General features: G+C 32.7%; 1 protein-coding gene across 4 annotated transcripts in view; it reads right to left on the reverse strand.

Annotated features, from left to right (window-relative positions):
• The window catches only part of KIF6 (kinesin family member 6), a 174,559-nt gene that overhangs the window by 143,180 nt on the left and 19,058 nt on the right, over positions 1–12,321 (reverse strand). For 3 of the 4 annotated variants that reach the window (XM_032183487.1, XM_032183488.1, XM_032183486.1), the window contains 2 exons: positions 12,042–12,189; positions 7,438–7,547 (listed from right to left, as the gene is read on the reverse strand). In XM_032183487.1, the coding sequence (XP_032039378.1) occupies positions 7,438–7,547; positions 12,042–12,189 (258 nt within the window). The remainder of the gene's footprint in view (positions 1–7,437; positions 7,548–12,041; positions 12,190–12,321) is intronic. The other variant, XM_032183489.1, reaches the window with a different exon arrangement.

The raw sequence follows: 12,321 nt of genomic DNA on the forward strand, positions 1-12,321 counted from the left end.
TAATTTTAATGTTTTGAAATTGCATGGTGAGAAACATTTATCTTTTTTATAACTTAGGAAAGCGATGTTGTATTATTTTGCACACTTTGGATAGTATTTAAAATTTTAAGAATTTTTTCAGATTATATTTTGAACAATGATTATAAATAATTTCCAGACAACAAAGATTTGAGCTTGGACAAAAGCCTTGGAGAATTATTACACCAGAAAGGAAACAGCAGGGAGACCACAAACCCTTGACAACTTCCTATACAATGGCCTTTCAACTATTAGGATTTCCAGACGGAAGTCCAAATTTGCACATCTTGAGAGGCATCTGTCAAAAACCTCTCTAAAAGCAAAATTCTAAAACAACAACAAAATGATTTATTTTATTGTGCTATAAATTTACTGTTTAATATGATTGTAGAATTTTATAGAACATTCTGTATAATAATGAAATGTTTAAATTTCATAGCCCTAACTTGGATCTTGGTGTGGAAAAGCTCTGTAAAGTTATTCGTAATGACTGAAAGAAGGCAGAGACAAGGTTTTGTTTTCTTTATAAACAAAGAATCTTTTTCCATTTGGCTTAATGAATGGAATTTGTAGCTGACTAGAAAACCTGTAGGATGGAATAAGCCTTTTTTATTTATTAACTCAGGCCCTTTCCTGCATCAGCTGAGATCCCATTATTCAGGAGAGCCTTACACATTGAATGCTTTCATCTATTAAATTCCTGTTACTGGCAAACTATGAAGTTAAAATTTCCTTCGGCTAATTAAATAACATCTAATTAATTTATGTAATATAGATTAGAAAATAAAACCTTTTGGAAAACAAATGACAATTTTCCCTATGATTATATCTGTCTTTAGGACTTAGAACTGAAGAAATCTAAAGTAATATCAAAAATTTTATAAATATTTTAAAATGAATTACAATGGTTTAGGCAAAACATATATTAGGATATATATTTGACAATAATAATTAGCAGAATATACTGATACTACCTTGGCATAAGGAGGTGACTATACAGACGGTAAAAAACATAGGATAAAGATATGAGAAAAACAGCAAGAATGCATCTTGGAGTCTGTCCAGCAGAACCGAAAAAGGTAATGGATATGTAGTCTATGTGAAAAGTTTGAAGGAGATTTTGGTTTTAAGAATCACCAAGTTCATCATTGTACATAGCATCAAAAAAGTAAAAATAAGAAAATTAGAACTATTGGTGCTTTTATACCATATCAGAGGACAAAGTCTGACAAAATCCTCTGATGTGGTATTCAAGAGGGAAGGTTACAGAGCTATTCAGCCATCAGCACAGCTTTCAATAGCAAAGAGATTTGATTTTCCATTCAAATATAGACCTAAAGCATAATCTCCATTGCATGTGAGATGTGACAGAACTACGAGATAGGTATTGGTGCGGCTGTTCTAACACGTTATCTTGTGATAGGAAATCCTTCCCACCATCTCCAATGACTTCTGCTTCTGAGACAAGAAAAACATTGTTCTATATTCTGTGGACATAGGAGTGTATTGATCTTGACCAAGACACCATCGCACATTTAGGAGGTTTTGATCCACACAACAGTTGACCTAAGTAGACACAGGCCTGTGTTGGGCTGCACAAGTTTGGTGGCTGCAGGGTGAACTCAGCCAGCTCATTTTAGCACTGGAGCCTGCAGGCAGCTCCCATCTAGGACTCATGATTGCAACACTTGCATGGCCTTGCCTTCACCAAGAAGTGCAGCAAGATGCTCTCATGAGAGCATCCTTTAGGAGTGGAGTTGTTTTCTTGTAAGGAAATAGTGTAATTGCTCGAGCGACCAGAAGGGAGAGCTTCTCTCCATGCACTCTATGCAGCACGCTGTGGGAAAATCCATTCTGGCTCCATTCGGTGCTGCACAAACTCAGAGTGCCCAGCATCTGGAGGGATGTTCTCACTGTCAGTATTCCTCTCCTCATCCTGTCCTATTAAAGCAGCGACCTTACTAAGCCATTTGTTCTCAGGTCTTTCTTTCTGAGATCCAGAAAGAACCCTGTGACCCCTCTCTCTCTTCTTCCACCTGGCTCAGTGCAGAACAAGTTGTTAGAATGGGGAACTACAATTGGTGGCTCACACACAAACAAGACCTATTAGAATTTGTAGGCAGCTGCAATAATATCACTCCCAGTAAAGTGTTTGTTGAATTAAATACTGTTGTATTTAAAAGTAAAGTTGTCTGAAAGAGCACAGCAATAATTTCAGTGGAATTACTTCACTCAGATGACTTAGATAAGTAATCTCTGAAAGGTTTCACTGACTTCTCCCTACTGGTTTTGAGGAAACAAATCATAAAACATTAAAAACAAACATACCACACCAAAATGTGAATGAGAATAAATGATATGTAATGTATGCTGAAAGCATACATTATAAAGCATAAAGCATACGTTACACATAATACATACATAGCACACAGAGCATACATTACATACATACCCATTTAAAGTGTAACTTGAACTGTAGTGAACAATGCAATCTCTGAGGAATTGATTCAGAACAGTTGATTCTGCTCTCCCTTCATTAACAAGCAGAAACACTTCACTTTTCAAACCTGAATATTCTCCTAATCTTTAAGTATTTGGTAGTAACACTTACACTGAGGTCTCTTCGTTTTAAAGGAATGTATTTCATATGAAAACAGTTAGCTTGTATTATAATCAACCTTAAAAATTTTAAAACACCAGTAATTCTCAGAACACTGAAAATTATAGTTCTTGCAGCATATGGGTGGTGGCCAGTCTCTGGGTTATATGGTTGACATATTCACTTCAGAGGAGAAGGGCTGACAAACTCTTGAATCTAGAGCATGGAGATAGGCAACAGGTATATTAGCATTAAAAATTAGACTGAATAAAAAAAATTTCCCAAATGTAGGAAATGATTCCTTTAGCCTTTTGTTGTTGTTTTGTTAAGCAGCACAGGAATTGTTACACTAGGTGGTTTAGCTTTACATGTCAGAAATTTAGAAACTTTTCAGGCCCTTGGAGGGCAGTGCAGAAATAGAAGAAATAGAGGAGTACAAATTCACCTGAAGTTGTCAACCAGTACTCAGCTGCAGATTTTTTCTCAGTTACAGATTTTATAAAAAATAAAAATATTTTAGACTGACCCCATGGAACATAACAGTTCTACACATTACCGATACAGATATGTGGACGTCATTACTGAAGTTTGAAGTTAATCAGTTAATAGCTTAAAGCATCTGCGTGCTGAGTTCACTTGATCTATGGTTCAAAAAGCTTAATTTATCTGAAGCATAAACTGGGGATGTATTTTCAAAGGATTCAGTATAAACTAGCTGTTTTTTGTTGTTGTTGTTGTTATTGATTTCTTGTTGTTGGTAGTGGTGCTGGTATATTTTTTGGGTTTCGTTGGTTAACTCAAAAAACAACCAACTAAACATCAGATGAAATCTTATACCTTCCTGGATCAAAGGTGACTTTAAAGAATTTTGACACACAAATACCGGCTGGCAGTTTAGATTACATTTTCACCTGACCACATCACTCCTGATTAACAGTTGTCTGATCTCCTTGTGAAGTAGCTTGTCAGCTACCACAGTTTATAGACTGATATTTTAAGATAAATGAGCACTATTTTTAGCAGGTCTTCCAACACAATAGTGTTGCCTGTCCTAGTCTAGACAGGTAGAAACAGTAACTTGTTAATCATCCTGATTTAATCTAGGACTATTGGTTTTACAACCCCAGTCATTATTTCTATATTATTATCTAGTGTCAGGAAAATGTTTAGTTCTTAAATAATACAAACTATTTCAGAAGAATTTGTACTGATGGGTCATCAGTACTGTTGTGACTGAAGTGAAATTGGTTTAATGCAGTATAATGGAGCTACATAATTACTAATACTCTGTACAATGGGGAACCTGTTAGAGGAGAAACTTGTGAAATCTTATAGCAAACAAGGAGCTTCAGAAAATTTTCCCTAATTTGAACAGTCCTGCAAATCTTTTATAAAAACAAGAGATGGCAGTAAGAATTCAACTAGTCTTCTACCAGCTATGTTTCATAACAATAGTATTATAATTGTTTTCCAATATGTAAGAATAATTTCTATTTTCTTATTTAAGCATGGAATGGGATTCACTATTTTAAATTTTGCATTCTAATAAATAAGTTACTTCAAGTGAGTCTGCATCTGAATAAGCTGTGTTTTAGCTACAGCTTTCAGTGAAGTTAAAACACTGCCAGCTTTGTATAAGAAAAACAAGTTAAAATTGTAAATACAAGAAGTATTAGGGTATTTCAAAATGCATCTCTATGGCCCACATGTAACATCATTACAACTAGTCATTAAGAAAACTTTTTTTTTTCCTCCTGTAAAACTGAAAGTTTACTAGGGTTTCAAAACCAAATTTCATTGATATATAAGTACATGTATATATTAGAAACATGATTACATTAAATCTCATTGAGCCTGTCCTGTGAACCGCCTTCCTTTTATAAACTGGACAGATTTACACTGAAGCACATAAACATTCTTATTTTAAAGACTGTTAAGTTTTTCCAGATATACAAACCTGTGATATATAGTGAATATCATACATTTAAATTACACTGAATCTAGAGTTTGCAGGATTCCAAGGGAAAAAAAAAATATCTCTTTAGAGTAGGTACATACAGAGACTATATTACTATACTATACTACTTATTCATGTATCTCTATGTGTATGTATATGAGATATACACGTATAAACTACATCCACACATTTGTCAGGAATTTGTTTCCAGAGAAACTGATTTTGTGCAAAAGCCTCTTTTCATCTGGAAGACTAATTAAATGATTACTCTAATTAAATGATTAAGCATTGTTAGGATGAAAAAATTAGTAGACTAGAAAAGGCTCAAAGGGTGACTACACACAAAACACTGACATCAGGATCTGTTTTTTCAAAACTAATTGTGCAATGATTAGATGCTGTGGACTTTTTTGTTTGTTTTGTTTAACTTCTCCTTAAACTTCAATTTTTACACTTTTTTTTCACCCAAGTACAATCAATGAATCTATTGCGCAATTTTCATAATATACTTCTATAACATGAATGTCATCACATGACACATTCAAACCAATGTGCTTACTTCCTACGATTGAACTGAGAAGTAATATAAAGTCATTAAGATGGAGCTTGGGAGAAGTAGCTACCTTTAATGCACACTGCATCCATCTTCCTTTGCAAGAATATGCATAACAAAAGTGATTTCAAAAGAACCTGCATACCTAAGAAATCTTTTCCTTACTTTTCCTGTCTTATATACTTGGGAGAATACCAGCAGACTGCTAATATTTATACAACCACAGAAAAACTCCATTTGGCTTTTTACAGTGCTTAAAAATTTGATGATCCACTGTGGAGTTCAACAGGAAATTATGCATAATATGAACCTTCTAAAGTACCATAAACATAAATTCTTTTTAATATTCTCACTAAGTATGTGCTTTCAAACAAACTTGAGTAAATTAGATTCTTCTGTACTTTGCTTACTACCAGTAAAATCCTAAAAGGTCTTAAACACATAAAATGCTCAGAAAAATGAAATATATATTCAGGTAATAAACACTTGATACATTTTAAAGTCTGTGTGACTACTATTTACTTTGCCATTCACAAGAAATTATCCAAGTAGCTAAAATATAGTTAACTATGTAACTACCCTTTCATGCAATTTGTATCCTATTTTAGCTCAGACTGCTACTATGTATTTTCAAATTTTAATCCCTAAAATAACTTAAAAAAATACTTTTAATAAATACTTTTACACAATGTAAAACATAAGCAAAGGTGTAGTTTTAGTACACTACATGTATCTTTTGACAACTGATATACAGAAAAGAATGACCATAGATAGTAAAGCCATAAAGCATTTATTAACAATAATCATCCTGTAGAGAAAATTATCTCACAAATACTATTATGCATGCTGTTTTCACGTAATTATTATTATCCCTGTGTGCTTTATCACAAATACACAACCAAACTTTTTCTTCAACTTTTCCTTTTTTAAAATAGTCTGAGACATAACAAGGAGCTATTCTTCAGCATAACTGAATCACCATACATAAAGCAATTTTGATTTTCAGAAATTCATGAGTAGTAATAAATCTTCAGAATCTAGTTTTAAAAAGTGATTTATATTTTATTGGGCAAGTAACCCCAAAGAACTGTTTCAAATAAAGTTGCAATTAAATTAATCAAATTTAGTTTAGTTCAATTGAATAATTTCAATTTAATAAAATGAATAAATTCAATGAGTTCAAATAAAATATTACAAAAAGTTAAATTAATAATTTAATAAATCTGAATAATATAATGGCATTAACTTTTATAAGCTGCATAGAAGTGTAACAGACTAGTATTACAGAATTACAACAATTCTGAAGCTTTTGGGTGGAATATATTATATATGCATATATTAGAAATGGGTTTAATATCTTAATAACATAATTAGTTCTTATGACACAAAATTCCATTGCTTTTCTGTTATTGGTCCATTAGCAGTTCTCAGTACACTTCCTGCTCTTGTATCAGCAGCAATTAAATTGTTATTTACGCATTTCAGTCATCATCATGCTGAGCGAGAATGTTTATGGTTCTCAGCATTATTTCAGGGCATTTGCAAATGCAAGTAGTCAACAAGTCATTTATTTATACTATTTACTATTTGCTGAGTTATTTTAAGAATAACCTAAGCTATAAATTCTTCTTAGAGACTTAGAGACTAAGTTTTGAGTTTTCTATAAGTGTAAGCTCTTTAACCTTGCTGTTCTTATATGTTCATGACCTACCAAGCTTTGTTTACTGCCCTTGTCCAAGTATTGGTAAGTGCTGGCATCTTGTCAATGGAAACTGTTGTAACAATCATCCATCCTAAGTAAATATAATGTCTTTTGGAGTTCCCTTTGCCCTTTCCCATCTATTACCTACCTTATTTCATAACTGCTCATTCTAGAGAAATAATTAAACTTGAAGGAAAAGTCCTGAGTACTCTTTAAAAGAAATACTCCTTTTTATACGTCTCCACAGCACACACACAAATGAATACCACATAAAGGGAAAGGATGTCATGAGAAAGCACCTCTGTTGTTTCCAATGGCTGCCATAGATCTCTTCTGCATAATATCAACATATTTTTTTAAAAAAAGTTTTACCTTCACTTACTGCAATTTAATTTCCTTAACTTCTATACATAAAAAATAACAAACTTTAGATAGTGTTGATAAAAAATAAAAAAACAATAAAGTATTTTGAGTTAATTAATGCAAAGATAAGACTAGCACAGTTTCAAAATAAATAAATAAATAAATAAATAGAAATCCCCAAACAACGCAAGAGGGCATATGTTTTCTGTTGTTACTGTTCTTGCTGATTCTGTTTTATCACTTACGGCAAATCTTCCAATCTGGAAGCTTCATGTCTTGGGTCCAACAAATCATAACCACATTCATTGTAGATTTCTAAGTAGGAAACATGGGTTGTATACATTTTGCTGTTATCCTGGATAAGAAAAGCAAAAAAAGAGGAAGAGATAAATAGGAGCAAGAGCTAGGCCAGAGGACAAACTTAACAATATAACTTCTATGTTGTTTCCTTACTGTCTCTTTATTTTTTTAGGTATGGTTTAAATTTTCAGTTCATGATACTTACATGTTTTCTGTTACCATGGGCATAAAAGGTGATGAAAAAAAGAAAAGTTAAAAACAAACAACAAAAGCCAATGCCCATGATTAGAAGCCCGTTTAGTCTGTTTAAATTTATTGGTTCCATATACATGTGGAAGTCTGTATACACTTAGAACACAGCAGCCTGCTTACAGAATCATGTAACATGCCATTTTTCACTTTTATGACAAAAAAGAATGTTATTATAAAGAGGTAAAACACTCGTATTATGGGTAAAAAGACTACCCTTAAAAAAAAAAAAAAAAGAACAAGAAGAAAGATTTACTTAATGATTTACTTAATTTAGAAACTTCAGTGACATACTGCTTTCCACTCTCTTTATCGCAACTTTTAAATGCTGTATATGATGTCAGCTGCCCTCTCCAATCCTCATTTTTTCCTGTATAATACATTGCCAAAATATAACTTAACACAACTGGATTTCGCATGCAGAATTTTCTTGTGCCCCAGAGCTAAATCCAAACTAGCTAAATCTCAAAATAATGGGATATTATTTCCAAAATAAAAGAAAATTAGTCGCTGTTTTTCAGCGGACAAAGCCATGGTGAAAGCACTGCTTTATAATGCAATCTACTACAGTTTTGCAAAATACATAGAGATACAAACTTTCCATTTTAATTCAATAGTTATTTCCTGTGTGAGTTTTTTTATTGATAGTGACAGATCACTATTTCAAGGGATAGTGTTTAAAAAGATACACTACAGATGGTTGGAAAAATGTAGTAGGACACTGTTCAAACAGGAAGCTGTAGAAATCATAACAATTTCTGAACAATAAATTAAAAAGAAGCTATTAAAAACAGAGGGGTTGATTTGCCTCTCATTTTGGGAAAAAGCTTTGGTTCCTTGGTTCCAAACCTCACTGTCTCACTCCAAGTAAAATTTTAAAAAAGGTCTTGCTTTTTTTTCTTTGTCCCTGAATTCACTTCGTCCTGTTCCATCCTATCCAGGGATGGGATAGGAAGCAGATGACTCTTCTGCTACATCAGCGCTTTCTAAAGCGTGGTTATAGATAAAAGGAAATTAAACAAGGGAAAGGTATGAAAAAAATAAGGCAAGACGAAACACCAAGAGTGGTGCTTTAAGAAGCACCAAGAACAAAAACGTACAAAACAAGAATATAGAAGCAGGCAGACAGAAATACCACTGGAGGCACAACTAAGTAGAGCTTTTCCTCCAAAAAAGGGTCTGAAAGTAGGAACACAAATATATTTATTTTTGTTAAAAGTATGTGCTGAGAACAAAGCAAAAAAAATCGTTATTTTTTCATTCTATTTTGTTTTTATTACATAAGCAGTGTTGGACAAGGACGTGGCTGCGTTGACACTGTATATTCCTTGTAATTGCCAGATCACCCTTGTCACTTTCTGCAACAAAGTTCTTGAGGAGGTCGCATGAGTGCAGCTGGAAGTCTAAGGCAACATGATCAGCCTGCTTTTTCTCAATTCAATTCATAGAACAACAAATCTCCGTGTACTTGCAATATGCTATGTAGATGTACCTGCCAACACCATACTTTGAAAGAGACAAGGAAACTACTCAACATTTTTAACCCTTACTCACATAGGGCATGCACATGAGACTGAGACATAACCCCTTATGAGTAAGAACTGGCAACCAGTATTAGGTGAATGACAGAGTACAAAACTACCATATTTCATGCTGTCATTGAACATCAATGAGTTATATTAACATCAAAAATATTTAAGTTTAATTAAATATCTTTGTTAAAATGTGAAAATTAATCATAGGCCCGGTGGAATAAATGAACAGACAAAACATATTATACCAGATTGAAAACACATTTCTCTCCTTTTCACTTTGCTTCCTATGGTTGTAAGATAACGATCGACTGTGTTTGGTCACGTCACTATTACACATAATAAAATAAAATGTAGTATCTTGTAAACATAACGAACTATCATCAGTGTGCTTATTGATGACACATCCTTTTCGTTATTCACTCATTTCATTGCATAGAAATGTCGAACAAATTATTCTACAATATTTTGGCTAGAAGTAAAACACACATGCATTCTTTTAGGAAAACACTGTGTTGCCTAGAATACCATCAGTTAGTTATTACTGCTTTGCACAGTTCCCTTATATATGGCAAAATTAGGATGTGTTACTTACACTTTTCCTCCAACCTGTAGGCTGCATGTCAGTTGGAAGACATTAGATTCAGAACATCTAAATTAATTTTAACTTCATCATTCATTTAGAAATGTTATCGCTAACATCTTACATGAGTTCTGGAAGTTTACCAGTTGGGAAGTATCATTTACTAATTACAAAAAGGAACTTAGATAATAAGGAATATTTCAGGTAAATTTTTCCATTTGTATTTATTTGTTTTTATTATTGCTCGTAGGTGTTGAGACATTGCAGTATATTTGTAGCATTTTAAACGTCACTATTACCTTCTTTAAAACTCAATTGTTGCCAATTTTTCTGTACATAAATAAATAAGCTGCCAAATTAAATTTCATTTGTCATTTCTGAGCACAATAAACACACAAGAATCATACAGTTAAATTATGGTCATGTGTCTCCCTCTCTCAAGTTTTGTCTCCATGGCACAATGAATTTTTTGCACAGGAGGTAACAGTTTTTTTTTTTTTTTTGATTCAAAGAAAAAGAGTACAAGATTTCAGATTCAGTGGGCTACAATTGTCAGTTTAGTTAATTTTTAAGGACAACTATTACACTTGTAGTTTTTGCAAAGGAATTTTAAATTTGTGTAATCACAAAACTACTTTGAGACTCACTATTGTTTCACTCCCCACTTCTGCTGGGGAGTTGCTTCAGCAACTACAGTTGCTGGAACAGACAATTCACACTATTCATTTTTACATCACTGGATTCACCTAAAAAGTAAATTTATAGCTCCTAGGTTTGGTTTTACACTAGAGGCGTACGTTTCATCCTAACAGTTATGTTAAATTCAGCAATCAAACAACAGTGGCACTGAGCAACTGGCAGGAAAATCCACTGTAGAGTATTTGAAAAAATGAACAGAAAAACATTAAGAAATAACTGGGACAGAACTCTAACACTCAGAAATAGTGTAAGATGAGGGAAAAAAAAAAAAGGAACAGACAGAAACATACAATTATTTCCAGTAGTTACTACTGCTGAACCCTTTTTTGTGAAACCGAATCCATATTTATACAGGTGGAGTGACTATTTCTCCACTAGAAGTGTCAAGTGTAAAGCACATGCAAAACTCTTTTTCAGAATACAATTTATTACATTTGAAAGTGTTTTTCTAGTCACTGTTAACTAGTATTTATGTAGTGATACAGTTTTAAAAGCAGACTAAAGTTTTCTTTTTGTTTTGAAAAAAAAAAAAAAAAAGAAATTCCGAATAACTACAACAATAATAATAAATGTTCATGACATTTTGAGTATTTACATGTTTACTTGTGCATATATTATGTATTTTTACATACATTATGCATGTGTAATTATGTTAAGATGTGGGCTTAACATATAGCCACTTTCCAGCCAACTGCATTGAATGACTCAGATTATTAATATTAATATTATATACAGAAAAACATTCCATACAAGTGCGTAATTGAAGTTGAAGGGAAAACAGCTGACAAGGAAAATTGACACAGATAACTAAACTATTCTATTCTCTTTTGAATCCTACATCACTGACTTGTATTTTTTTCATAACTAGATGTATCTAATATTATCATTCTATATTTTATCTAATAAGTTAAACACAAACATCCAAATATACTGAATATTTATAAATTTTTACTATTCATTTAACTATTTTACTGTGAGCATCGCTCAAGCACAAATATATTAGGTAACAAAGAGTGAAAAATTCCGTCTTTTATACAATATTGTTGGTTTAGAGTTGCGTAGAAGTCAGAGCAATTTTTATATAATATGCATGTAATGCAATGCATACAATATAAAAAACAGAGCAGAGGAGTGAATATAGGACAAGTAGAGCAGATTATGTGATCTGAACGTATATTGCACCAAGTAAAAATAGCGTGGTTTTAAAAACTAGAAAAAAACAACTTCACTCATGCCCATGATTTTTAGTCTACTACAATGAAGCACATAACCAACACTACTAGCAATTTATTATTGCATAACATTTCATGCCAAGTTAGATACTTTATTCAGCACGTCTGAAGCAATAATTTTAGGGCTTCCTCTAACACTATTATAAAAGCAGCTATTTGCAATATAGCTACGTATTAAAGTATAAACTAAAGTATATAAAGAATATTAAGTATAAACTAGACATTAAAAATAAACAGAAAACATTGTCCCATACCTTCTGCAATTGATCAAAAATGTAAGATAGAGTCCTAGGAATGATGCCTCGATCACTGTAACGTTCAGCTCCTCCTGTGATCGTAAAAGTTTTGCCACTGCCTGTCTGACCATAGGCAAAGATAGTACCATTATATCCTGCCAAAGCACTACAGAATGGTAAGAAAGATAAGAGAATTAGTATCTATGGCATAATTTATTTTCCACGATCAACTTTGTACAGAAACAAAATACAATTTACAGTAATTCTCAAATACATAGAAACTGTCTAGTAATACAGG

The sequence above is a fragment of the Aythya fuligula genome, chromosome 3, assembly GCF_009819795.1.
Source record: "Aythya fuligula isolate bAytFul2 chromosome 3, bAytFul2.pri, whole genome shotgun sequence".
In the NCBI taxonomy this organism is placed as follows: domain Eukaryota; kingdom Metazoa; phylum Chordata; class Aves; order Anseriformes; family Anatidae; genus Aythya; species Aythya fuligula.